The sequence below is a fragment of the Microcebus murinus genome, chromosome 7 (assembly GCF_040939455.1).
Source record: "Microcebus murinus isolate Inina chromosome 7, M.murinus_Inina_mat1.0, whole genome shotgun sequence".
In the NCBI taxonomy this organism is placed as follows: Eukaryota; Metazoa; Chordata; class Mammalia; order Primates; family Cheirogaleidae; genus Microcebus; species Microcebus murinus.
This window is the reverse complement of record NC_134110.1, coordinates 37,380,649-37,408,133: the sequence shown is the minus strand read 5'-3', so window position 1 is coordinate 37,408,133 and position 27,485 is coordinate 37,380,649. Positions and strand designations below refer to the sequence as shown.

At 36.9% G+C, this 27,485-nt stretch overlaps 1 protein-coding gene across 6 annotated transcripts in view; it reads right to left on the bottom strand.

Annotated features, from left to right (window-relative positions):
• Positions 1–27,485, bottom strand: part of CYRIB (CYFIP related Rac1 interactor B) — a 148,345-nt gene that overhangs the window by 37,538 nt on the left and 83,322 nt on the right. For 4 of the 6 annotated variants that reach the window (XM_076005023.1, XM_076005028.1, XM_076005024.1 and 1 more), the window contains one exon: positions 15,253–15,292. Coding sequence is in view for 1 of the 6 variants with exons in the window: in XM_076005022.1 (XP_075861137.1) it covers positions 15,253–15,292 (40 nt within the window). In the remaining 5 variants the exon portion in view is untranslated. Of the gene's footprint in view, positions 1–15,019; positions 15,039–15,252; positions 15,293–27,485 lie in introns of all 6 variants that reach the window. The other 2 variants (XM_076005025.1, XM_076005026.1) reach the window with 1 other exon arrangement.

Sequence of the window (27,485 nt, the reverse complement as noted above, 5' to 3'; positions counted from 1 at the left end):
ATAAAGTGCATCCTCAGTTTTGCCTGGCAAGTCTACTACATATCCTTAATCAATCTACTCTCCTACTTTCCCAGGTGACCATTCACACGGTTTTTAAAACTCTCCTCAAACTCCAACAACCCCTCCTCCATCCTCACTTGCAAGAAATGACCTCACTACATTTTTCACACACAAAACCGAAACATCTACTACTTCTTTTCCACATGCTTTCTTCATCAGTAAAATCACATTCTAACTTCTGCACCTGTGCCTGAAGAACAACCTCTCCTTTGGGGCCCTGGTTCTCCTACTTACCTGCGTCTGCTCAAGGACTTCACTCCCCTCCATTACAACACCGTCTTTTCTGTCTTCATTATTAGTGCCATTTGTCAAATGAGCTATCTAGCTATTTCTTTCCACTTTACCCATTCTCATTATTTCAACTTATTCTAATCTGGCTTTTACACTCACGAGTACAATGAAGCTGTCCCTGTCAAAGTCACCAAAACTTGCATCTGGCTAAATATAAAGGACAATTCTCACACTAATTTAACTGTACTCAGCAGCTTTTGACCCAGTTTATCGCTCACTCCTTCCTGAAAATACTTTCTTCATTTGACATTTTGGACAATACATTCTCATGAGTTTCCCTCCTACCTCATGTTCTTTTGTTTTTCAGTACTCTTCCCTTTGGCATACATACATGCATGCATTTAATTCTCCCATCTTAAAACACAACAAAAATGTACCTTAATTCTATTTCACTCACCAGTTCCCAATCAATTCCTTGATTCTCTTTGTAGCAAAATTACTTTAAAAGAATCATCAACATTCAGCATCTTTTATTCCTCTCCTTTCAATCTCCATTAAACTCATTCCAACCTAGCTTTTGCTCCCATCCCCAATTACCAAAATTGCTATGGCATGGCCACCAAGTAACCTCTATGCTGCTAATCCCAGTGTCAATACTCAAGCCCTCAAACCTTACTTCACCTGACAGGAGCATCTGAGAGAACTGACACTCTCTTGTCCTTCCTTCTCCACACACTTTTCTCATTAGCTTCAAGGGTAGCACATCTCACTTTCTCTACCGCCAAACTACTGTGGTCCTTGCCACCCTCACTTCTTGCCAAAGTTCCTTCAAGAGCTTCTAACTGGTCTCCTTGGTTCTACCCTGGCCTCCTTCTACAATATCTTTTTATAAGAAGTAAAGCAATCTTTTAAAAATATAAATCAGACCACCTCCTTTCCCTGCACAAAACCATGCAATGACTTACCATCACACTCAGAATAAAAAGCCAAACCCTTTACCAGGTCTTACAAAACTCTACATTATCTGTCCCTAGTGCACTCTGGCCTCATCTCCCCTCCCTCTCCACTGCACTCACATCTGTCTACCTATAACAGCCTGCTTGCAGTTTCTCTAATGCAGCAAGATTTCCCTCTCCTTGGAAGCTTTGTATCTGCTTTACCCCGTCCTGGAATGCTCTTTCCAGAGACCTTCAAATGCCAAGCTACTGCATGTCCCTGAGGTCACTGCTCAGTAAGACCTCTTAGAGAGGGCTTCCTTGAATAAGCCATCTATAACCCACTTCCCAAATTGATGTTTATCACCACCTAACATGCTTCCTTGGATTATCCATCTACTCTATCTTCCACTGTATAGTGAACTTAGAGACGGCAGGAGTTTTGCTCCTGTAAACTACTCTATCCACAGCACCTAGAATAATGCCTGGCATAAGGATGGTAGTCCTAAATATTTGCTGAATAAACTCACGATTAAAAATATACAGTGTGCAAATATGGTTAAAAAATGCAGAGAAAAAAAAAATTTGTCTTTAAAGTTATAGGAGAGTTCCAAAGGGGGAGGTTCAAAATAAATACTGACAATTGAAAAATCTCCTTAGCTCCAGTCTTAATTCCCTTCATGAAAAAAAAAAAAAAAAAAAAAAGAAAAAAAAAAAAAAAAAAAAAAAAAAAAAAAAAGAAAAATCTCCTTAGTTGAAAACAAAAAAAAATCTGAATCGGAGCATTCAGAAAAAACTAACTTCCCAGCCAAATTAATGAAGTTTTCTCTTGTTCTTTCTCTGTAAAAGCTATACTTAATACATACACAACAGTTTTAAGCACAACTATTAAGAACTTTTGGTATGTTAAATATCAGGAAAATAGATTGGCAGATAATATGTATGCCTATCAAGAAAGTCAAGTTTGCTAAGATAACTTAGGAAGAACATTACAGGCATACTTGTTTTATTGCACTGAGCTTCACTCAGCTTCACAGATTTTTTTTTTTTTTTAAATAAACAAATTGAAGGTTTGTGGCAACCCTAGGTCTCCCAAGTTTATTTGGGCTATTTTTCCAACAGCACGTAATCACTTCATATCTCTGGGTCACATTTTGGTTAATCCTTGCAATATTGTAATTGTTTTGGGACACCATGAACAGCACCCACAAAAGACAGAGAACTTAATAGATAAATGTGTGTTCCAACTGGTCCACTGACCATACGTTCCCATATCTTGCTCGCTCTCCTCAGGCTTCCCTATTCTGAGAAACAATATTAAAATTAGGCCCATTATAATCTTACAATGACCTCTAAGTGTCCAAGTGAAAGGAAGAGTCACAAGTCTTTCACTTTACTTCAAAAGCTAGAAACTATTAAGCTTAGTGAGGAAGGCATGTGGGAAGGCATGTGGAAAGCCATGAGAGGCAGAAAGCTACACCTCTTGCACCAGTTAGCCAAGTTGTATTAATAAATGCAAAGGAAAAGTTCTCAAAGGAAATTAAAAGTGCTACTCTAATGAACATAGGAATGATAAGAAAGCAAAATAGCCTCATCGCTGATATGGAGAAAGCTTTCGTGCTCTGAACAGAAGATCAAACCACCCATAACATTCCCCTAAAAGTCTAATCCAGGGCAAGGCCCTAACTCTTTTCAATTCTATGAAGGCTGAGAGAGGTGAGAAAGCTGCAGAACAAAGTTGGCAGAGGTTGGTTCATGGGGTTTAAAGACAGAATCCATCTCTGTAATATCAAATTGCAAGGTGAAGCAGTAAGTTATCCAAAAAACCCAGCTAAGACCACTGATGAAGATAGCTACACTAAAAAAGAGATTTTCAATGCAGACAAAATAACCTTATAATGGAAGAAGATGCCTTTTAGGACTTTCATAGCTAGAAAGGAGAAGTCAATGGCTGGTTTCAAGCTTCAAAGGACAAGTTTACTCTCTTATTGGCAGCTCATGCAGCTGGTGGCTTTAAGTGGCAGCCAAAGCTCATTTATCATTTCAAAAATCCTAGGGCCCTTAAAGAATTATGCTAAAACAACAAAGCCTAGATGACAGCACATCTGTGTATAGCACGGTTTACTGAATATTTTAGTAATATTTTAGTTATGTCACTGTTGACACATAGTGATCAGAAAAAAGAATCCTTTCAAAATATTACTGCTCATTGATAGTACACCTAATCACCCAAGAACTCTGATGGAGATATACAAGGAAATTAACATTGTTTTCATGTGTTTCTTACCTATTCTGCAGTCCATGAATTAAAGAGTAATTTCAACTTTCAAGTCTTATTATTCAAGAAATAAATTTCATAAGGCTAAAGCTGCCATAGAGCCTATGTATGTTCCACTGCATCTTTCCTAACGCTGACATCTAGTGGATACACTTAGACTTTGTACTTTAAAATGAAAAATTTTATTTCAGCTATTTTAAATTTAAAACTCAATAGGGTATTGGGCCATGGGCAATGACTATAATAAATTAGGAGACCAACACTGCCCTTTATATATTTTATGTGATAAAATAGTATTACATCAGACTGTCATGGCATCTTTGTGACTGATTCAAATATTACTGGTACTCTTCCATGCCTCCAGCAATTAAAAGTTAAACCACCAATGCAAATTAATGTCAGAGCTTCAAATTTAGAACATGAAAATAAAGAAACGCTTCCTACTATAATGGCTTGCATTAGGTACAAAGGGTATAAGAAGGACTAGTACAAAGTCCCAAGGTAACTAATATGAGTATCTAGAATGGAATGTGTAATTATCTACTTTATAAGGAATTGTGAAAGTTTCTCCTGAAAAAATGTTATCATTAGACAAAAATAATATTCTAAATTCATTTTCTTAAACTTAACACTATTTTGAGATCCATGAATACAAATTAATAATAAATTTTATTTCATGTCAACAACTCAAAAGAAAAGCCCTGACCCACAAGTCCGCCGTCACATTTAATTATCAAAGTTGTTATACTTTTTTTTGGGGAGTAGCATTCTGCTTTGAATTATGGCTTTCTTTATATAACACACTGCAAAATAAATGTATGCCAACAGTTTTAATAATGATTAATTCTGGAAATACAGTATTTTAAAAGTTTCATTCCATTACATATTTCAAAATTATACTAGAGTGGAACCTATGGCTCTGAGGCCACAAGTGACCTTCTGGATCCTTGAGTATATAGCCTTTTGACTAATCCAAATTTTACAGAACAAATCCTTTTATTAAAAGGGGTGCAGCAGAGAAAGATGCCTCCTTTGGTGCTTAAAAAAGAACAATCTTGAAATCAAAAGGCCACAGGTTTCCACCCCTGTGACTGACATAAGAGGCAAGAGCAATGAGTATGCTGCTGGTGGAAGTGTAAACTGGTAAGACCACTTTGGGAAATTAGTCTGCCATTCCTTATAAAGTTCACATGTATATTCACCCAATAAACTATAATACTGTACAATTAACTACATACAACACAGATGAATAGGAAAACCAAAGTGCTGAATAAAAAAAATTAAATCAGAAAACTCTATTTTTAGAGCATAAATAGGTATATCATACCATTAAACTAAATGGCATATTAAAGATACTGGTTATTTCTGAGGGGAGACAATCATAGGATTGGGCAACTTCAAAGATCTGATATTATTCTAGATCCTTAGTTAGTGGTGGATTCATGGAGTCTTTTATTTTTAGGCTTTTCTCTTTTGAGACAGAGTCTTGCTCTGTTGCCTGTGCTAGAGTGCCATGGCGACAGCCTAGCTCGCAGCAACCTCAAGCTCCTGGGCTCCTCCTAAATAGCTGGGACTACAGGCCCATACCACCATGCCCAGCTAATTTTTTCTGTTTTTAGTAGAAAAAAACGGGGTCTAGCTCTTGCTCAGACTGGTCTTGAACTCCTGACCTCAAGCGATCCTCCCACCTCAGTCTCCCAGAGTGCTAGGATTACAGGCCTGAGCCACCGCGCCCAGCCCTATCTTTAGGCTTTATAATTTACAAATAATGTATATACATTCTTTTGTATGAATCAACAATTTAAAATATTTAAAAATATAAAGTCACTGATACTCACAGAGCACATGTGACTCATTCAAAGATGCCCACAAAAAAGCCTAGATTGGAATGCAGGTACCTGAACTTTTTCCAATATACATTCTATAATACATAGATGATTAATTTAAAATATTTTATCATTATATAAAACCTCAAATACTTCTGTATCTAGTGTTTACCTGGCAGTGGTAGTTGTTTTAAATCAAACAACTTTAATTTAGCACCTGTCTGCCATTCACTGTGATAGATACTGAATATCTGGCACTGAGGAATTCAAAGACAAGTGGGAGAAACCAGACAAGATAGTGTGGTCATGCTTCCAATATAGAGACAAGCAAAGGAACACATAGAAAAAGGAACACCTAATCCAACCTTGGTAAGGTAAATAAGGCTTCCCAGAGGAGCTGATTCTTAATTCTGTCCTGTTTGCTATTTTTTTTCATTATTTCTTGTAATAATGCCAACATAAGGAAAAGCACAGAAAAAATAATAATATTCACATCTCAATCACCCAGATTAAAGCTATTACACTTTGGTCACATTTGCCTCAGATGGCCATTCTCCCTTTTTTTGTGCAGTTAACCTCTCAACCTCTCCCAACCAGTTTTCTTCCCCTTCACTCTACTTTGTCCTTCTCTTAAGGTAATCAATATCTTAAAATCATACTTCCTTTCCAAACATATTTTAAAATTTTTACTACAAAGATGTATGTTCACAAACAACATAGTATTGTTCTGCTTTTCAATTTGCATAAATGATAAACTATGCAAATTCTTTGAAAACTGGCTTTTCTCACTGAATTTTTGAGAATTATCCATGTTCATTCATTTTAGCTATTATACACTATTTCATTATTGAAATAAACCAATTTATTCATTTATTCCTCTACTGATGGACAATAAGTTTTACATTTTTTACTATTAACAAATTGTACTTTACACATTTATACACATACTACATATACTTATGCCCACATACAAGAGTTTCTACAGGATAGCTATACAGAAACAAAAAGGCAATTGTAGCTTTACTAGGTGGTGCTAAATTGCTCTCTAAAGTATTACACTGCTATCAATTCAATGTTCCCTGGTAAAAGATTTCCTCTTTCCCATTCTCCAAAACCTCAAATTTAACTTTCAGATTGTGAACTCTTTCATTTTGTATTTTCTTAATTACCAGTAAAAATGTATACCCCTTTGTATGTTTACAAGCCATATGAGGAATGTATATTTATTTCCTTTACCTCCTATGCCACTTACTTCTCTACTATCTCTCAGGCCTAAACCTACCTTCCTGTATTGCTGGGGCTGAGAACTAGGACTGTACTGCCACTACTTTGTATTGCAGGAGCTGAGAATCTGTAAACATTTCCCAGAAATCCTTGCTAGCTGGGATCCTGTTAAATTATGTGAATAGGAGATGCTGGAGGGTGAGAAGAAGGCAGGAGGATGAGAGATGCTTCTGATCAGGACAGGCTAACAGATGCTGTGGCAGTGGTGTGAATAGGGTGAGCCCAGTAACCAATACCCTAAAATTAGAGGCAGGTGCAGCCTGTGGGTTACAACCCCGTGGTGGTAGCAAGTTATCTTTGGGAGCAGCAGCAGCAGCAGCAGCAGCAGCAGCAGCATTACCACTTCTTATTTTTTGCTACTCTTGTTCCACCCCCTCTTCCTTTTGCTCTTCTGGCCTTTCTAATACCTTTATAACCAATCCTTTATATTAAATTGTTTGAAATACCCAAGGTGGTATGTTTCCCTAACTTGACTTTGACTGATATAATACCAACCCCCTTTTTTGTTCCTACTGAGTTTTAGGAACTCTAAATAGGGATTCTGGATACTTGCTGGACATGATGGCTCATTCTTATAATCCCAGCAATGAGAGGCCAAGGCAGGAGAATTGCTTGAGGTTAGGAGTTTCAGAACAGCCTGGGCAACATAGCAAGATCCCTTCTTTATTAAAAAAAAAAAAATCAGCCAGGTATGGTGGCACTCACCTATAGTCCCAGCTACTCAGGAGGCTGAGGTTGGAGGATTGCCTGATCCTAGGAGTTCAAGGCAGCAGTGAGCTATGACTGGGCACTGCACTCCAGCCCGGGCAACAGATTGAGACCCAGAGGGAGGCAGGGAGGAAGGGAATTTTTTATAAAATTTTGGATATTAATCTTCTGATGCTTATATACAAGGCAAATATTTTCTCCTACTCTCTGTCTTAACTTTATGGTGTCATGTGTCATAAAAGTCCAATTCTTCATCATTTCTTTATGGTCTGTGCTTATTGCCTTAGTAATAATCTTCAAACTTGCCTTAGCTATTCTTGGCCTTTTATTCATTCATGTGACTTTCAAATTCTACAAAAATATCCTGATTTAACTTTGATTTGATTTTACATAAAATATATACATCATTCTGAGGCAGAACTGCCTTCTTCCTAGTATCAGTCATTGTGTCATTTAATCTATGAATAGAGTAGATTAAATGAATTCATGTTCTCCTGCTAATTCTCCCATTCTTGCATTCCTGGGATCAAGTTTATTTGGTCATATTAAAAAAAAAGACCATGTATTCCTAGATTTGGTTTGCTAATATTTCACCTTGGATTATTTTATAAATAAGATTAACCTATAATTTTTCTCTCTATTCTTGCCTGGTTTTGCTATAAAGCTTATTTTCCATATAGGCTCTTTCTCTTATTTGGGACAGTTTATAAACTATAGAACATGTCAATTCCTCGATGAGTTTTATAGGAAAGTTCATTCAAACACTTAAGAAGTTTACACCATTTTCATCTTTGAAACTCTAGCCTCTAACAGACACTCTGCCCCACAGCCAGTAAACATTTGTCAAATTAATGAATGAATGAACAATTCAAGTTAAAACACTTATTTATCAAAAAAGAGAATATCTAAACTGAGGGCATCCCATCAAAGGAGGAGCTTTAGGTCAAATGAAACAAAGTGCAACTTTTTATATTAGGAAATAAACTTACAAAATGTGTTACCTACCAAGGGATAATTCAAGTACAAGCTTCACAGAGGTTAAGAAAATCAAGGGTAAGATTAGCAGACAAAGGTTTATTGCTAACACATTAAAGCTGGCCTAGACAGCAATGATATGTTCCCATAATATTCTTTACTACAAATGAACTAATCTAATCTTCAGTGTTCTTTCTCATATTCTTATACATTACGACATTAAGACCCCAAATCCTTAAAACCTTGATTTGAAGACCAAAAGTCATCCTCAGAAATAGCACTTTTTTCTTTTTCTTTTTTTTACATAGAGAATAACTAAGGGGCCGGACGTGGTGGCTCACGTCTGTAATCCTAGCACTCTGGGAGGCCCAACACGGGTGGATAGCTCAAGGTCAGGAGTTCGAGACCAGCCTGAACAAGAGCGAGACCCCGTCTCTACTAAAAATAGAAAGAAATTAATTGGCCAACTAAAAAATATATAGAAAAAATTAGTCAGGCATGGTGGTGCATGCCTATAGTCACAGTTACTCGGGAGGCTGAGGCAGGAGGATTGCTTGAGCCCAGGAGTTTGAGGTTGCTGTGAGCTAGGCTGACGCCACGGCACTCTAGCCCGGGCAACAGAAGTGAGACTCTGTCTCAAAAAAAAAAAAAAAAAAAGAGTCCGAGAGTAACTAAGGGCTACAAAGATATTCTCATCCACTACACATGAAAATGCCAGCCCTGAAGAGTGAGAGTCTCTGAGATGCCTCTTCCAGTCACCGAACAGTAGCAAAAGAGCAAGGAACTCAAGGCCTCACTCCCAGGTAAGGAGGCATTTTGGTAGTTAAAAGATAAAATATGTACCGTCCATCATTCTTTCTTCCCTCAAAGATTTCATAGGAAAAGGAGGGAGTAGGGGAAGCAGGAGGCCCCAACTGAGAGGAAATCTGCCAGAACTTGGCATATGGAAATAAAGTAGCATTCCTAGTTAAATCACTATGACTGAAATCCATAAAAGGTTCTTAAAATTCATTCTTCTACTTTCTTTCTCTCATAATTTGAGTTAAAAGATAAAGTATTCTCTGAAGTGAAGCATCCCTTAATTTCTGGGGTATACTAGGGGCTCTATTCAACATTAATAGTCCCTGGTAAGGAAAGACATCAGGCAGAATGGCTTTATTTCCAATCACTAATTAATAAGAGACTCTTAGACAAGGAAGGGACCATCCATGCTAAAATGGAAGAGTCAAGCTTAGCCATTTAACCTTAGCATTACATAAACTGATTCTACAACATCCACGCCAGGCAGCCATCTAGCCTCTGCTTAAACATTACTCCACATGGTTTCAATTTTAGACTTCTGTCAATTTTTTTAAAAAAGGAACTTCAGCTAATGATTGAATGATCCAAAATTAAGACATGAATTCTGCCCTCAAGAACCACATAATCCTTGTATTAAACTGTAATTCACACACTTGTTAATTTCTCCTCATTGTTCTCAATTCTCATTGGCCTCTTGGAACCAAATGAAACAAATCAATCCCTGTCTGACTTGAAAAACCATTAAACATTTGAAGTATCTTAAAATATAGTAAAATGAGGTCAAAAGAAAGTTACCCATCAGACTATATATACTCACATATGCAAAAAATATTACATACAAGTCATCTCCTGTCTACTAATTATAACAATTTAGCTTCTAAAAGTGAAAAAAGTTTAGAAGTGGTTTTTTAGGAACTACTTAAAACAAGGACCTTCTTAAACATTACAGGCTAAAGGAACTAAGGGCATTGGGACCATTTTTCTCTGAGTGTGATCTTAACTTTTGTATCCAAAGGATCCCCCTTGCATGCTGTAAGTACTAAATGAATGTTAAGTCAGTAAATGAAATCTTACTGTGTCTAACATACTATGGCACATGCAATTCATCCAAGAAGAATTAAGAAAAAGTCCAAGTGTTCTTGAAAGACATTTAATACTAGTACTAAAACTGCTCAATCAGGGGAAAAAAATTTTTTAAGAAAAAAGTATGATTAGGTAAAAAAGACAAATGCTAACTAAGAAATGTTCTTAAAAAGTTCTCTATAGTTTGTCAGATCTTTCTGTTTGAGCTATGCACACAAAGGAATTTAATACAATGAAATTATAAAAGGGTGCAAATGTTTCTCTTGTTCTTGAACTTTCTCTTGTTCTTGAACTTCATTTAAATGAACTTAAATTAAAATTATTCCCTTAAATATAGGTCTTTCAGGCTTATCATAACCAAACAGAATACAAAAATAAAAAATATCTTTCTCTTCTTGGTGATATAAATTTTAATAAGATATATGCTTGAATAATTTTCTACATGTATAAATTAGTATCTCTCTTTTTTTTTTTTTTTTTTTTTTGAGACAGAGTCTCGCTTTGTTGTCCAGGCTAGAGTGAGTGCCGTGGTGTCAGCCTAGCTCACAGCAACCTCAAACTCCTGGGGTCGAGCGATTCTTCTGCCTCAGCCTCCCGAGTAGCTGGGACTACAGGCATGCGCCACCATGCCCGGCTAATTTTTTATATATATATCAGTTGGCCAATTAATTTCTTTCTATTTATAGTAGAGACGGGGTCTCACTCTTGCTCAGGCTGGTTTTGAACTCCTGACCTTGAGCAATCCACCCGCCTCGGCCTCCCAGAGCTAGGATTACAGGCGTGAGCCACCGCGCCCCGCCTAAATTAGTATCTCTTATGCTCAACAGACTCCAGCAGAGGTCACTCATTACACTCCAAATAAATGACATTGTAAAAGCTAATTTTTTTAAAGAGATGATTTATAAAGAATACGAACTAACCTATTGTTTTCTTAGTATTGTGGAATATGTTAATTTTAAATGAATTTCTGAAACCTTTATAAAGACCAAATGCAGTATGTGTACATATCAACTTTTTTGAACTAAGTGCACCAATCTAATTACTACAACTTTGATACTTTTACATAGCATATGAGGCAAATATTTATATAAGGTAAAGTTCAAATCACTAAACCACTTTGAATATTTTTACTGTCAACCTAAATAACAAACAGAGAAGGTTCTCTAAAGGAAAAGATGTTTATTTAGGAATAAAGAACTGCAATGCAAATATACATGACATAGTAAACTATGTGTGTGTATTCAGGGAGGTAAAGGAAGACAAAAATTTTTAAAGGAAAAAAATCAGAAGGATTACATAATTGTTTTCAAATCATTATCCTTGGCCACAAAGATCAATAACAAGGGTGACATCAGTGTGAGGTTGGATAGACAGCTGCTGGGTAGATGTCCTTGCAGAAGTATTTTTTGTGTAAGGTTGCAATAGTCTTTGTTCAAGGTTGTAGTTTTTATACAGTCTTTTTCTTTTTCTTTTGAAACAGAGTCTCAACTGTTGCCCGGGTTAGAGTGCCGTGGGGTCAGCCTAGCTCACAGCAACCTCAAACTCCAGGGCTCAAGCGATCCTCCTGCCTCAGCCTCCTGAGTAGCTGGGACTTTAAGCATGCGCCACCATGCCCAGCTAATTATTTTTCTATGTATGTTTAGTTGCCCAATTAATTTCTTTCTATTTTTAGTAGAGACGGGGTCTTGTTCTTGCTCAGGCTGGTCTAGAACTCCTGAGCTCAAACGACCCGCACACCTCGGCCTCCCAGAATGCTAAGATTACAGGCGTGAGCCACCATGCCCAGCCTAGAGTCTTTTTCTTTATCAGCTTTACAAGCATGAGAACCCTCTCTTCAGGGCCTTTCCTGGCTCTATGTGGCAGGGCTTTCTTAACATTAGTGACTCCATTTTGATTCTGACAACTTTCATTACCATACATCTAAAGTTGCTGGGGGCCGGGCGCAGTGGCTCACGCCTGTAATCCTAGCTCTCTGGGAGGCCGAGGCGGGCGGATTGCTCGAGGTCGGGAGTTCGAAACCAGCCTAAGCAAGAGCGAGACCCCGTCTCTACTATAAATAGAAAGAAACTAATTGGCCAACTAATATATATAGAAAAAATTAGCCGGGCATGGTGGCTCATGCCTGTAGTCCCAGCTACTTGGGAGGCTGAGGCAGAAGGATTGCTTGAGCCCAGGAGTTTGAGGTTGCTGTGAGCTAGGCTGACGCCACGGCACTCACTCTAGCCTAGGCAACAAAGCGAGACTCTGTCTCAAAAAAAAAAAAAAAAATAAAGTTGCTGGGAGGGAGAAAGGAGAAGAGAAGGAAGTAAAGGAGATGAGAAAGGATAGGAAACCCGAGCCCAGAAAAAAGGGTTTGTAAAATGACTTGAAATCATGTAGCTTAACTCTCTAATCTTATGAAAAGGAATTTAAGACTAGAGAAACTTTTTTTTTCTTTTTTTTGAGACAGAGTCTCACTCTGTTACCCAGGCTAGAGTGCCGTGATGTCAGCCTAGCTCACAGCAACCTCAAACTCCTGGGCTCAAGCAATCCTCCTCCCTCAGCTTCCCGAGTAGCTGGGACTACAAGGCATGCCCCACCATGCCCGACTAATTTTTTCTATATGTTGGCCAGTTAATTTCTTTCTATTTTTAGTATAGACAGGGTCTCGCTCTTGCTCAGGCTGGTCTCAAACTACTGACCTTGAGTGATCCGCCTGCCTTGGCCTCCCAGAGTGCTAGGATTACAGGTGTGAGCCACCGTGCCCAGCCAAGACTAGATAAACTTGGTGACTTGCGCCAAAGCAGCATATTAATAAAGAAAAAAAAGAGGTTTAATCCACTGACCCTGGCGGTGAAGCTTTTCAAAACATTTTCAAAATATGGCATCAGAGCAAGATCACATTGAGAGAAAGAATCAAGTATCACCACCCCCACAACCAAAAACACAAAAATGAAAGTCAGATACCCTACCAAGCCCCCTTCAAAATGATTGTTAATGCTGTTTCTGCTATCAACCAAACTTCAACAGACCTGCCATTCCCTTTATTTTATAGTCAACTAGCAGGTGATGGACAAGCACTGCAATTTTAGTGACAACCTTCCAGGCTCTTTCCAGCTTAGGCTGGCACATTATCACTGTATAGTTCATACTGCTAATGGAAATTGAAAACACCTGGTGACTTTCTGCAAGTCTTTACCTTTTTTTGTTCATCCAGAACACAGGCATCAGAACACTTACTATTTGTATCTTTCCTTTGGCAATGATGACATTTCTCTTGTTAAAAACGTTTGGCATCTCATACTGATTTTAAAACATATTTACTTCATATTCCTTTAAGTAGAATGTGAGTTCTTTGAAGAGAGGAACTCTTCCTTGGCTTAACATTTATTTTCTGCTATTATTGACCAGCAAACAGAAGCTTCTAAGCTATTTCACAAACTTCTAGCCTAATAGCCTATTTGTAAGGAATGGATATTTAACTACTTTAAGATTAGTTATATATAGAACATAAAAAAACTACACTGAAGTGTGATGAAGAAAGGTCATTCTAGCAGACTTTTCACTAACCAAGGTTCTTAATCTGGGGTCAACAGAGAATTCATCAATTTGTGAATATAAATAGGAACCTTTTCATTAACCTCTACATGAAAATTAGCAGTTCTGTCAATCAAGATTATAGCCAACAAACCACAATAGTACTAGAAATACCTATGAATTTGTCATTAATAGAAATCACAGGTATTTTCATATTATATTACAATTGTTACAGACTTATCACTATTTAAAATTACCATAAATAACAGATTTGCTAACATTTATTCTCTGTGAGAAACATGTATAATAATGTGTGAAAACACACATATTACCCTATCACAAATTTGTATTTTTAATATTTTTAACAGTACTTCAGAATAACTCATTTCCTTTTTTTAAGACACAGGGTTCTCACTGACTCTGTCACCCAGGCTGGAGTGCAGTGGTGTGATCATGGCTCACTGCAGCCTGGAACTCCTGAGCTCTAGAGATCCTCCCAAGTAGCTGGGACTACAGGCATACATCACCATGACCGCTAACTTTTTTTAGTTATATTTTTTTAGAGATGGGGTCTCATTATGTTGCCCAGACTACTCTCAAATTCCTAGCCTCAAGAGACCATCTGGCCTCAGCTTCCCAAAGTACTGGGATTACAGGCACTCTGAGCCACTACACCCAGCCCCTTTTTAATACTACGTATTTTACTTCATAAAATCGTGAGTCATTATTAAAATCATATTCTGAAGTGGGATTCATGGGCTTCACCAGATTATCAAAAAGGTCCTTGGCACAAAAACTGATCAAGAACCCCTGCACCGTAACATACAAAGTAGGTGAGGCGATGATAATTCCAAAGGACTGTTGTAATAACTGTTATATCAGCTCTACTAACATGACAGGCTAGTTTTGAGATGTAAATATCCCCTGTTTATGACTAGGAAGAGCACAGAAAGAGATTTTAAACTGATCATTTTTACCTGAAGAACACAAGATATTTCTACAAAAAAGTTACCTTTTCAAATACTTATTAGCTTGTTATAACTAAAATAATTGCAATACTACAAATGTTTGAGAACACAGGACCATTTCATAATAACTACTTTTGAAAAAGTATTTCTTACTTCTAAGATTTAAATAAAAGAACCAAAATCAATAGGTAGAATTCTTATTTAAAATAATGTATAAAGCATCTTCCCTTCTAGTTTCCAATGCAAAAATATGTATGTACATATCCATATTTTAAGCTGCTGAGACCTTTCTTGATCAACTCTATTGGTGAATAGCTAAAATAACTTAAAAAGGAATTCAAAGAAAAAACATACCTCTCCTATTGAAAGAAAGCTGTAAAAAAAAGTTCTAATTAATTCATTTTCCCCACTATTTACTATTGTAATTCAGAAACTAAACAATAGATATGTCCTAAAGACATTTATAGTAATTAAATACTGAGTAAAGAACATTTTCCTTAAATTATATTTAGTCAATGTAGGTTTTTATTTAAATCACAACTTTTCATTTATATTTGAATAACCATTTCCCCCAAAGACATATTTACCTTCAGCCAGTGCTGGTGATTCTGTCCTTTGTCCTTCTGTCTGTTTAAAGAAAGAAAAAAGGAAGAAAGTCTAAAACATTATTATACTTTAAACAAGATTTTATTACAGTTAACATCAAAGTTCATGAATGCTATCACATGCAAATTTATGCACACATACATTTCTTTTTAAATATATAATATATAATACACATCTCCTTAGATTAACTCAACCACTATTTATAGATGACCTATTAAAAGTGAGGCATCATGGTAAGCCCTAGAAAACATCAATAGATGATAAGACAACCTAGATGTCACCTTCAATACACTTGAAGACTAACAGGTATACCAAGAAAAGTATACAATTGTCATCATAGCTTATGAAGCAAGGGATAAGAAGGGAAGGATAATTAGTACTTCCTCTATATTCTTATAACAAGGGTCTAAAATTATCAAAAGAAGCATATTTACATATTCTTATCACAGTTTAAGTTCATTCAGTTTTAATGTATTAAAAATTGGTTTTACTCTAGGTACTAAAATCTTTATTCCACAACAATAACCTATTATTTGCCAGAGGCACATTTGGCAAAACTCAAGTGAATCTCTAGGATCTGTTTTACTATTTATTTCTAAGCCTAAAGCAGTTTCAGGTAAAATAAAATCTTCAGAATGAATTATACCTTTGCAGCAGAGCACAGTGGCTCACACCTGCAATACTAGCACTCTGGGAGGCGAAGGTGAGAGGACTCCTTGAGGCCAGGAGTCCAAGACCAGCCTAAGGAAGCCCTTTCTCTATAAAAAAAATAGAAAAATTAGCCGGGTGTGGTGGCACGGCCTGTAGTCACAGCTACTTGGGACAGAGTCGGAGAATTGCTTGAGCCCAGGAGTTTGAGGATGCAGTGAGCTATGATGATGCCACTCCACCAGGCAACAGAGCAAGATGCTATCTTAATCAATCTATAAATAAAAATAAAAAATATTATAACTTTGCAACTAAGGGCAACTATAGCCACCATAACAAACTAGCTTAGTTCACATAGAGAATGAGAAGAAACATTTGACTAATGGAACCAGTCACCTTTATGTGAAAATTTCTTTCCCTAATTGTTTATTCTTTGACCCAAGACACCTGGTTTAACATACACACACTTTCTATGTATAAAAGTGCTAGGTAACATCTTGAGTGGATAGCATACTATCTTCCAAAGGCTGAAATGTGGGGCTGTGTCTCCAACAGATTTTAAAAGAAAAAAAATGATGTGTCTAATCCTGTGTCTCCACTGGATTAGACATCCTGATTCTGGAGGAGGAGAGAGGGGATTCTGCCAGGAGACACAGGAAGGGGGGTTCTGCAGCATTCTGGAGCAATAATTATCACCTGGTCATCTTGGACTCCATACGTTGGACCAGCAAGCTAAGGAAGCAGTTACCATGTGGCAGTGGGTATGGGGAGGTCAGTTGTAAACTGACCCTAATAACCATGAGGACCTATAGCTGATGCTCACTATGGGGACAGGAGGGAATATACCAAGAACCAAGGGGATTTGACTAGTATTGCCATGCTCAGTAATAAGTCTAAACAGGTGGCTGTACCGACTATGACATAAAAAGGATAAAGAAATAAGGACACTATCCAATGGCGAAGAATGTCTGGATCACTCTATCAGGAAAAAGCCTCAATTTATTGAAGTGCTAGCTGAAGATTGGAAAAATCTAGAATGACTGGAGGAAGACTGTTAACTATGAACATTGTTCTACTAGCTCTCCTGTTGTAAATCTATTGTAGAGACTAAGGCCACCACCCTTAAAGTTTTGTAGTAGGCTGGACTTAATGGCCAACACTTAATGAAGGGTATAAGCAGGTGAGCTGTGGAGGGCACCTCTTCTGGCTTGTTTTCACTCCAGCAGAGACACTTCCCCCTTTGGCTGTACTATCTGTGGCTCACTTTCTGCTCTGCAGCTTTGCAATAAGAGATGCCTACAGGAACTCTTCAGCCATTCAGAGAGATATACAAACCTGGAAATTTGAAGCTGTTAACATCATGGGCAACCCTTGATCAATGGGGGATGACACCTGGTAGATAAATACCACCTTCCCACCCAAAGGTATATTCTTCTTGTTTTTTCAGAGGGCTTCCTCAGGATCAAGCCCCAGTTGCTTACAGAAGTGACCAGCTCAATAATGCAACCTTGGATCAACTTTCCCTCCTTCCTGTTTCACTTGCCCCCATCCTCCAACTTCTCTTTCATGTTAACAGGTCCCCAAATAAATTGCCTGCAAGAAAACCCCTGTCTCAGTCTCTGCTTCTAGGGTGAAACTAGGTTAAGACACTTGTCTCCCAGGATACTACACTCCCTTTCTTTTTGCCCTACCTCACTGGATGGTCCGTCTTAATCTCCTTTCTTAAATCTCCTCTTCTCTCAAACTCCTGAAAGCCGACATGTTCAGAGCTCAGTCCTGAGTCCCTTACTCCTTTTGTGATCTCATTCTGTCTCGTGACTTTATAACATCTCATATATGCCCAGTCTAGACATTCCTTTCCAACTCCACATTCATACAGCTATTACCTACTCAATATTTCCAATGGTATGTTCTAACAGACACCTTAAATTCAACATATACAAAACTAAACTCACCTCACCACAAACCTGACTTACCTGCAGCCTTCCCCATCTCAGCTAATGACAACTGTATCTTTCCAGTTGCTCAGGTTAAAAACCTTAGATTCCTCTTCAACTACTTTCTTGCATACCCCATATTCCACCTAAACTCTTACTACCTAAAATCCTCACATCTATTATCTCCTATTAACTCAAAGTTGAAGATTCAGCTGTATTAGCATTATTAGATCTATTATTCTTTCTGTATTCAAGAGGCTCTAGAACGAGGGCTTTAAAAATGCACATGGGGTTGTCTGGAGCCATCATAGATAGAAGTGTTAAGGGCAAACAAACGTGTACGTTTATCTAAATGGTGCCACTGCTATTAACATGCCATGCTAAAAATGCAGGTGATCCAGTACTAGATATTCATGTGAAACAGATTTTAGATTTTAGCAACTAATCCAATATAAGTTTTAGAAATAGTAGGCCAAATGAAATACTCTGAAGGCTATATTTGGTTGACAACCCATCAGTTTTCAACTTCTGCTATAGAACTTCACATTGTCTATTATATTAATCCTTAATCTTTCACTTTTCTGTATCAATTAGGACATGGATGGGAGTGACCCTATTTATGTTCAAAATCTAAGTACTCTGGTTTTCCTCAAAAGCTCCTCTTAGATCAACGTTATAAGTGGAATGAATAAACACTTTTTGCTTTTTCTGCCAAAGACAAGACTTCCTTCCCTAAGGCCCACTACAACCACACAGAAATAAACAAAACAAGTGGCTTGGCTGGCCACTTCTATAAACCACAGAAGAAAAACCAGTGCCACTTGCATAAATCCATGGGGAAAAGTTCAATTGTAATGTCTAATTCTTAATAAATCAATATATAATAAAACACTTTTTAATTGTATTCATCCTTAGAAATCAAGTACCAGGTCATAAATAGTAAACATTAACTAATATTTACATTGAATAATCCAGGCTCCTAAAATCTACAAATCTAGAGGTTCTTCAGGTAAGTGTTAAAATTTCTTTGCCGCCAGCAAAAGATAAAACATAAGTGTTATGACTTCAGAACATTCTGTCAACCATGTTTATAATGTTGCAGTATTTCAAATGATGGTACATAAACCTAACTGGTTACACAACCTGGACTTCATTCCTCTTTCATTTGGGTATATGATAAAATCTAATTGAACTCAATTTATTTAAGCCTCCCTTGACAAACACAAAGCCATCTTAAAAACCATCTCAGAAACAGAAAAAAGAACACATGAATTAATGGGCCTATTGCCCATTTTCTCAGATCAGAAAACAAGTATTATAAAAGTATAGTGTGACTTAACTCCAACAAGTATATGAATAAATTTTAACTTAAGAACTTGAAAAAGTGTTCTATGTGCATTCATTTAGGAAAAAAGAAACATGCCAAGTCTATAAAATTTTTTCAAAAAAACAGGACAGATGATAATGACCAGTACTTCCCACTAATAATTAAAATTGTGTGGAACTAGTAGAGATATATAGTTAGAAGAAGAGAAGAGTGAAGTGAGAATAGTTCCAATTGTACTAGGTCATTAAATATGAAATGTCTGATTTCAAATCAAAAGTTTAGATTATATCTCTAACATGAAGCAGTACAAGTAATCAAAGTATGTGCCTAGACTATCAACACAGTTTTGCCATCTCAATGGTAGTTTGTTTATGCCAGCAGTGAAGAAGCCTGGAGAGCCAGTGGAGATGAAATCACCAAAGGCATTTTCTATAGCTTGTTGAGAACTGAACGTTTTTCTTTGCAAGAAGTGGCCCAAACCTGGAAGAAGTGGTAGTCAGTTGGTGCTAGGTCTGGTGAATACAGTAGATGACAGAGAGTTTCCAAGTCCAGCCTCTGGACTGTCTGTGTGACACATGGTCAAGTGTTGTCTTGCAAAAGGACTGGCCTGTCTCTACTGACCAACCTCCACTGCTTAACCGCAAGTGTCCTCATCATGTCATCTAACTGGTTGTAGTAGACATCTGCTGTAATCGATTGACCAGGTTTCATGAAGCTGTAGTGGATAATAGCAGTGCTGCACCACCAAACAAACACCATTAGCTTTTTGTGATGAATATTCAGTTTTGGACTGTGTTGTTCAGCACTTCATCTTTATCCAACCATTGTGCCAAACACTTGTAATCATCAAAAAGATTCCGTTTTTCATCATATATAACAATACCGTGTAGAAATGGCTCACCTGTATATTGTGACAGCAAAGAAAGGCAAGCTTCCAGATGCTTTTTCTTCTGACACTTGTTTAATTCATGCAGAACCCATCTATCCAGCTTCTTTACCTTGCCCATTTGTTTCAAATGGTCCAATATTGTTGGAATAGGAATATCAAACCTTGCTGCTAAATTCATGCATAGGTTGAGATAGATTCGCTTCTACTACAGCTTTCAGCTCATCATTATCTACATTGGTCTCAGGTTACTCACGTGGCACATTTTCAAGATTAAAATCACCAGAATGGAACGTCTCTAACATCAACATACTGTGTGTTCATTAGCCACATCCTTCCCAAACACTTTGTTGATATTTCGATCTGTCTGCACTGCAATGGTTTCATGCCGGAACTCATATTTGAAAATAAGACAAATTTTTGACTTAACCATGGTTTCACAAAAATTGCTCTAAAAAAATTTGAAAGATAATCATAGCCAAAATCATGTGTTTGAAAGAATAAGGATGTATCTTCACAATAAAAATAAAATAAGAAGTGTTAAAGTGAAATGTCAGAGATATCAACTGTCAAACTAAGTACTTAAGGAAATCAGACATTTCATACTTAATAAATAACCTAATATATAAATACTAAAAAGAACCACACCAAATATTTATCGGAGAATATACTATGTATATACTACCAAAGCAGATAAGGAGATGCTATGATGAAAAAGACTGTGTTCTCTAGAGTCATCTACTCTTACTGTGGCATACTAAGATGTTCAACAAAATGTTTCATGAGAAACATCTATATACAGTGCTGTGGCTACTATGAGAAGAGAGAGTTCAACCTCTGCTAGGGGTAGGGCATAGAAATTAAGTGTTAGGAAAGATTTTATGAAGCTCTGTTGTTTGAAATAGACTTTGAAAAACAGATAGGATTTGGATGAGCAGGAAAAGGAGGTAGGTAGAAGGTTCAAGAATATTCCAAGTAAGAAATATATTAATATCATTAAGGGCAATAAAGGAGGAAAACTTCACTTTATAAATGATGCTGAAATAACCCCATGGAAAACTGAGACAGACCCTTCTCAGCTTACTCTTTGCAGAGGAAGTAGAGTTTAATTTCTCAAAATTATTAATAAATCTCAGAAAACAGAAAACAGTATCTTATCTTTGCAGGAATATGCTAAAATTTGAAGCACTATAAGAAATTTAAAATGGAAAGATCAGTTATATAAAAATTAAAAATAATGGACAAAAATGTTTTAATAGTTAATGTGAATGCACATAAATGACATTAAGATAAAAGAGAAAAACATAACCATGATAACTTATAAGAGGAAAGCAAAATAGTAAGCAAATATGAAAGAATTAATAGTCCCTAATAAGATTAAGGAAACATCATAAAATGGTTTAGATAACTAGTTCTGAAATGAGACAGACTTGGGTTGAGTTCCACTTATTTAAATTATTAAGTTATTTCAGAATCTGCTTTGTAATTTGTAAAATAGAGATTTCCACTTATTTAAATTAAATTATATGAGCATGATTTTCCTTTATTTGTAAAACAACAAAAATAATCTCCAAGAGTCTGTACAGACTAATGAAAACCCTAGTTTTGTTGAACTGGTCACTATCTTAATTAATATTAAAATTACAATATATAGATATTTCTCTATTTTGACATTATCTAAAGTATAGTATTCTTAAGAAAATGACGTCTAAGACACACTAGAGCTCAAATACCTGAATAAAAACCTCAGGCTTCTATGTCATCCTGCACCATGCTTACTAACACTAAATGGTTTCATCAGAAGAAAGTGCAAAGGTTACATTAAGAGCCTCTCTCCTTGCTATAACCAGAACTATATTTTCTATACAGAAACAAATACCAAGGTATATATATCACAATTCTTGATATTATGTTATTAATACTTAGTATCAAGTATCAATATATTTTAGCATTTTAAAATGGACAATACAAGGACATTGGTACTTTGAGAAAGAAGTCTGCCAGCCTCCTCATTTGCCAGGAAATTCATAAACTTCTCTTTCCTTCTCTTCAAACCACTTGTCCTCATTCTTCTGATGCAGCCTCAGGGACAAGTGCTAAACTTTCAGTAACATTTGTAGCAGGCAAAGTAATACCTGTTTAATGTCTTTATATTCATAAATGGAGAATGTAGACAATGCATCAATATATTCTGGCTCTGCTCTTAATAATGGACATGACTTTTTAAAATCATTCTTTTTGGAGGTTCTACTGTTGAAAGAGTGGTTTTTCTGTCTCAAACCACTCAATAAATGTTAGTGAAGAATAAAATAAAATTGACAATACCAAAAAATTCTTAATCTCTATTGTAAACTCATGCTCCAGGAGCTTTGAAATACCAACACTTCTCATTGCCCTAAAAAAATTTTATGACCTCCAGAAAGAAATAACTTGCCATAATGCTAGACCTTCGGAACATGACTTTATTTTTGTACAGTCTAAAAACTTCTTAAAATTTAATGTTCCCGTTTATTTAAAGGCAACAATACATGCTCACTATACAAAATACCTAGAGAAAGTATAAAGAAAAACATGAATATCACTACCTATAATCCACAACCAAAGCTAATAATTTCTTCCCATCTAATTTTTCTTTCATGCATATTTTATACAATTGAACACCATTTCTTTATATTTGTCCTGTTTTTTATCATTCCTATTATGAGCAATATTTTCACATCATTACTCTTTCAAAATATCACTTTTAATCATTATGTACCATCCCATCATATGGTATAACACATTTTTTCAAACATGTTCCCACTATTGGACATTCAGGTTTTTCTCTTATATACAATGCTATGTCCAGGACTTTCATAAGCACATAAAGACTTTGTGCGGATTAGAAGTTATCCTATTCTCACACAAAAATTTTTATAAACTAGTATTTTTTTGTATAACCTGAAACTATACAAGGTAGCTCTGCCCAGATTGGAGTTCAAGACCCCAAGCAAGCAAAAACTCTGGCCCTGCATACATGTGTCCCTCTACACAAGGGTCACGCCCTTGCCTACTCACAAACAATTCCTGGACATCAAGGCACAAACATGCCTAAAAGCCAATACCAGGTACCCTTGCCCCAAATTTCTCAGATGAGACCGCATCAGGTTCTGTCAGACTGGAAAGGCAGGCAAGTAAGAAAACACCTAGAAAGATGCCTGGAGCTCAGTCTGGATAAGACAGTGCTATACACACCTATGCAAGCAGGGACTGCACTGACAATGAGCTCTCCTCCATCCCGGCATGCCACAGGTGCTAGTGATGGTTTATGTACCAGCAGTTGCTGCTCCAAGATGTGGCCAGAAGGCCCCAAATCCCTATACTCACCCATGATCTCAAAAGTGACAGGTCTATGTTGTGCCTGACACACCCAGAGACATGGCAACCCACATGCAGAAGACCACATGAACACCCTGCATAATTACGCTAGCTATGACCAATATCAATCTTTGTTGAAAGAACTTAAAATTTTTAGGATATGTCAAGGTCTTGATACCTAAAGCCCAATTGGTGTTCAAAGATACACTCCAATTTATACTGTCATCAGAACCATGCATGGGTCAATCTCACAGCATCCTTGACATGATCTTCATACACACACACAAGTACCTTCTTTCTTATTGTTTAACTATTAATAAAGTCAACTATTTTTCTCCATCTGTTTAACTTGTCCTTTCCCATTTTTCTATTAAGTCCTTAGTAATTTGTAAGAGAATCACTATTATGCTTGAACTTCCTGGATCAGACACTCAATATAAATATATAATGTTAGGTATGGTCTTTTAAAATTATCCCTTTTTACTTGGCTGTCTTTTCACAGTACTTACTATGTCTGAGATACTGTGCTAAGCACTTTGAATAATTTATTTCACTGAAACCTGAAAACCTAATAAGATAAAATTATTAGTCCCTTTTCACTGATGAGAAATCAGAGGCTTTAAAAGGTTAAGTAGCTAGCTCCTAGTCATGAGTAAGGGGAAGGGAGTTGAGGCAGGGTGACAGAGATGAGGAGAGGCAGGGAGAGGGAGAATTATTTTTCAGAAAACAATCTCGTTCAAGCAATAATGATTACAATACACTTTACTGTAAATATGGCTTTGTGTAAAACAAATACTTCTCACTAATTCTTATTGTAAAATCAAAAATGATTTCTTAAAAAATAACATACAACAGTGTAATTGGAAAACTTGAGGCAAGAACTAGATTAAGATGATCACCAGGCTTTGGAAACACTATCAGAACCTTCTTGCGTCTGGATCTCCTGGTTACTGTCAATACCTTGCCCTGATTACTACACTCCCTGCAATGGGACTTTTCTGATAGCTCAACTCAGGGAGGTTGTGGAATGTACAGCAAGGGAGAGACTATAAAATGCATTCTGACAGCAGGTGCTGCAATCATGCCAACCTGAAGATTCCAGGGACTTCAGATATGTTCTGTGAAACAAATAAGTACCCCATTCTGCAGCTCTGTAAGCTCAAACTCTGTAAAATTAAATGCTAGTTGAAAAAAAAGATACGAGTTTTTAGTGTTGTTCATTTAATCTACCCCTATATTCAAAAATCCCTCATAAAATGTATGCAAGATGTAACTTTAAAGGAATGGTAAATACTAAGAGAGATAGTAACATAGAAAAAATAAAGCTTTACTATTCTACACATAAGGAAAACAATATTTGCCCCAGGGTTAATTTTAGAAAAGACCAAATAAATACTTATTTGAATTTATACATCCTGCTAAAGATATTTATGCTCCATCATGCCTGTAATCCTAGTACTCGGGGAAGCCAAAGCAGGCAGATCACTCAAGGTCAGGAGTTCGAAACCAGCCTGAGCAAGGGCAAGACCCCGTCTCTACCAAAAATAGAAAGATATTAATTGGCCAAATAAAAATATATAGAAAAAATTAGCCAGGCATGGTGGCGCATGCCTGTAGTTCCAGCTACTCAAGAGGCTGAGGCAGAAGGATTGCTTGAGCCCAGGAGTTTGAGGTCGCTGTGAGCTAGGCGGACGCCATGGCACTCTAGCCCAGGCAATAGAGTGAGACTCTGTCTCAAAAAGAAAATATCAAGAGAAAGAGATAAAAGAAAAAAAAATTAAAAAGAAATAAAACCTCCATTTTCCCACAATTATACGTGTTCACACAGGAAATCCAAAAAGTTCAGAATTCATGAGTTTGGCAAGGTAACTAAATATTATTATCAATTAAAAATATTTGTAATTCTAGTTTCAAGTAAAAAGCAGAAAAGATAATTTGTCCCACAAAAAAATTTACAATAGCAAAAAGCAATATAGTAAAATTAGCAATAAATCTAACAAAAGCTGTGCAACAAAAGCTGTGCAAAATCTGCGCAGAAAAAAAAAATCATAAAATGCTATAAAAAGCCACAAATTTAAAAATGTCATGTTCATAACAAGGAAGATTCAATACTATAAAGATAACAATTCTCTCCCAAATTCACATAAATATTAAATGCATTTCCAACCAAACTCCTCAAAGCATTCTTTTGTGGAACTTATTAAGCTCATTCTAAAATTTACAGGAAAAAGCAAAATCTCAAGGAATCAAGTAGGACAACTTGTCCAATCAGATATCAAGACACAAAATAAAGCTACAGTAATTGAGACAGAATGGTGTTGATACAAAGACAAAGTGACAGACAAATGAGAACTGTCCAAAAGCAAAATATACAGCCCAACAACAAATACACATACATTTGAAAAGTAGGTAAATGTTAAGGACCACAGTGCAGACCGCTGGGGAAAGGAGGAGACTGGAGCTGAAGTAGTTGATTATTCATATAGAAAAAAATAAAATCCCTGTACTACATCATACATAAAAATGAATTACCACAGTATTAAATACTTAAATTTAAAAGGCAAAACTCAAAGTTTTAGAAGAAAATATAAAATGTTTATGATCCTAACGTAGGAAAGGAGTGCTTAATTTAAATAAGATTTAAAAAACATTAACCACAAATGAAAAGACTGATAATACATTAACACCAAGAACCTATTCATGAAGATAGTTCAAAGAAATTAAATACATAGACCAGACATGGAGGCTCATGTCTGTAATCTCAGCATTTTGGGAGGATCATTTCGGCTCAAGAGTTTGAGACCAGCCTGGGCAACACAGCAAGACACCATCTCTACAAAAATAAAGATAAAAAAATTAGCTAAATGTTGCTGCAGGCCCCTGTACTCCTAGCTACTTGGAAGGCTAAGGTGGAAGGATAACTTGAGCCCAGGAGTTCAAGATTATAGTGAGGTATGATGGCACCACTGCATTCTTCGGGCAACAAAGAAATTAAATACATAAACCACTAAACTATGAGAAGATATTGGCAACACATATAACAGAGAAAGGGATCAGTACCTAAAGAACTACTAAACTTGGCAGAACAAAACAAAGAAATTGATTTTAAAAATGGACCACATGGCTGGACTCAGTGGCTTATGCCTGTAATGCTAGCACTCTGGGAGGTCAAGGCAGGAGGATAGCTTGAGGTCAGGAGTTTTGAGACCAGCCTGAGCAACAGAGCAAGGCCGTCTCTACAAAAATCAAAATTAAAAAATTAGCCACAAGCCAGGCACAGTGGCGAATACCTGTAATCCCAGTGCTTTGGGAGGCCGAGGTGGGAGGATTACTTGAGCTCAGGAGTTCGAGACCAGCCTGAGCAAGAGCGAGACCCTGTCTCTACTAAAAATAGAAAAGTTACCCAGGCAATGTGGTACACGCCTATAGTCCCAGCTACCATATTTCCCCAAAAATAAGACAGTGTCTTATATCTAGTTTTCCTCAAGAAGACACCGTAGGGCTTATTTTCAGGGGATGTGTTATTTTTTTTAAGTATGGTACAACAATCTACATTTATTCAAATATAGGTTAAGTCGTCTTCTTCTAGAACATCATTATAGTAAAATGGCAGCCTCAGTTTTCCCTTCTTCCCCACGGGGACACACAATACTTAAAGCAGAGCATCTCGCTCCTCACTCACTTCACTGAGAAGACTTTCCCCTCAAAGCCTCAGCTTGCAGCATGCACAGGATGGCCAGGACCTGACAGGGGGAGCCAACCTTATTGGTGGGGCTGCCCGTACTTTTCCAGTCACCTCTGGGATAGCAGCTGTCACGATGGGGCAGATGAGAAGGGCTGCTCATCTTCTTTACCACTCTGTGACGAAATGCATGAGTTGTACAGATATGTTGCGCAGCCACGCCCATTATTGGTCTTATTTTGGGGGTAGGGCTTATATTGCACCAATGCTTAGAAATCCTGCTAGGGCTTATTTTATGGGTAGGTCTTATTTTCAGGGAAAAACCATACTCGGGAGGCTAAGGCAGGAGAATCACTTGAGCACAGGAGTTCAAGGTT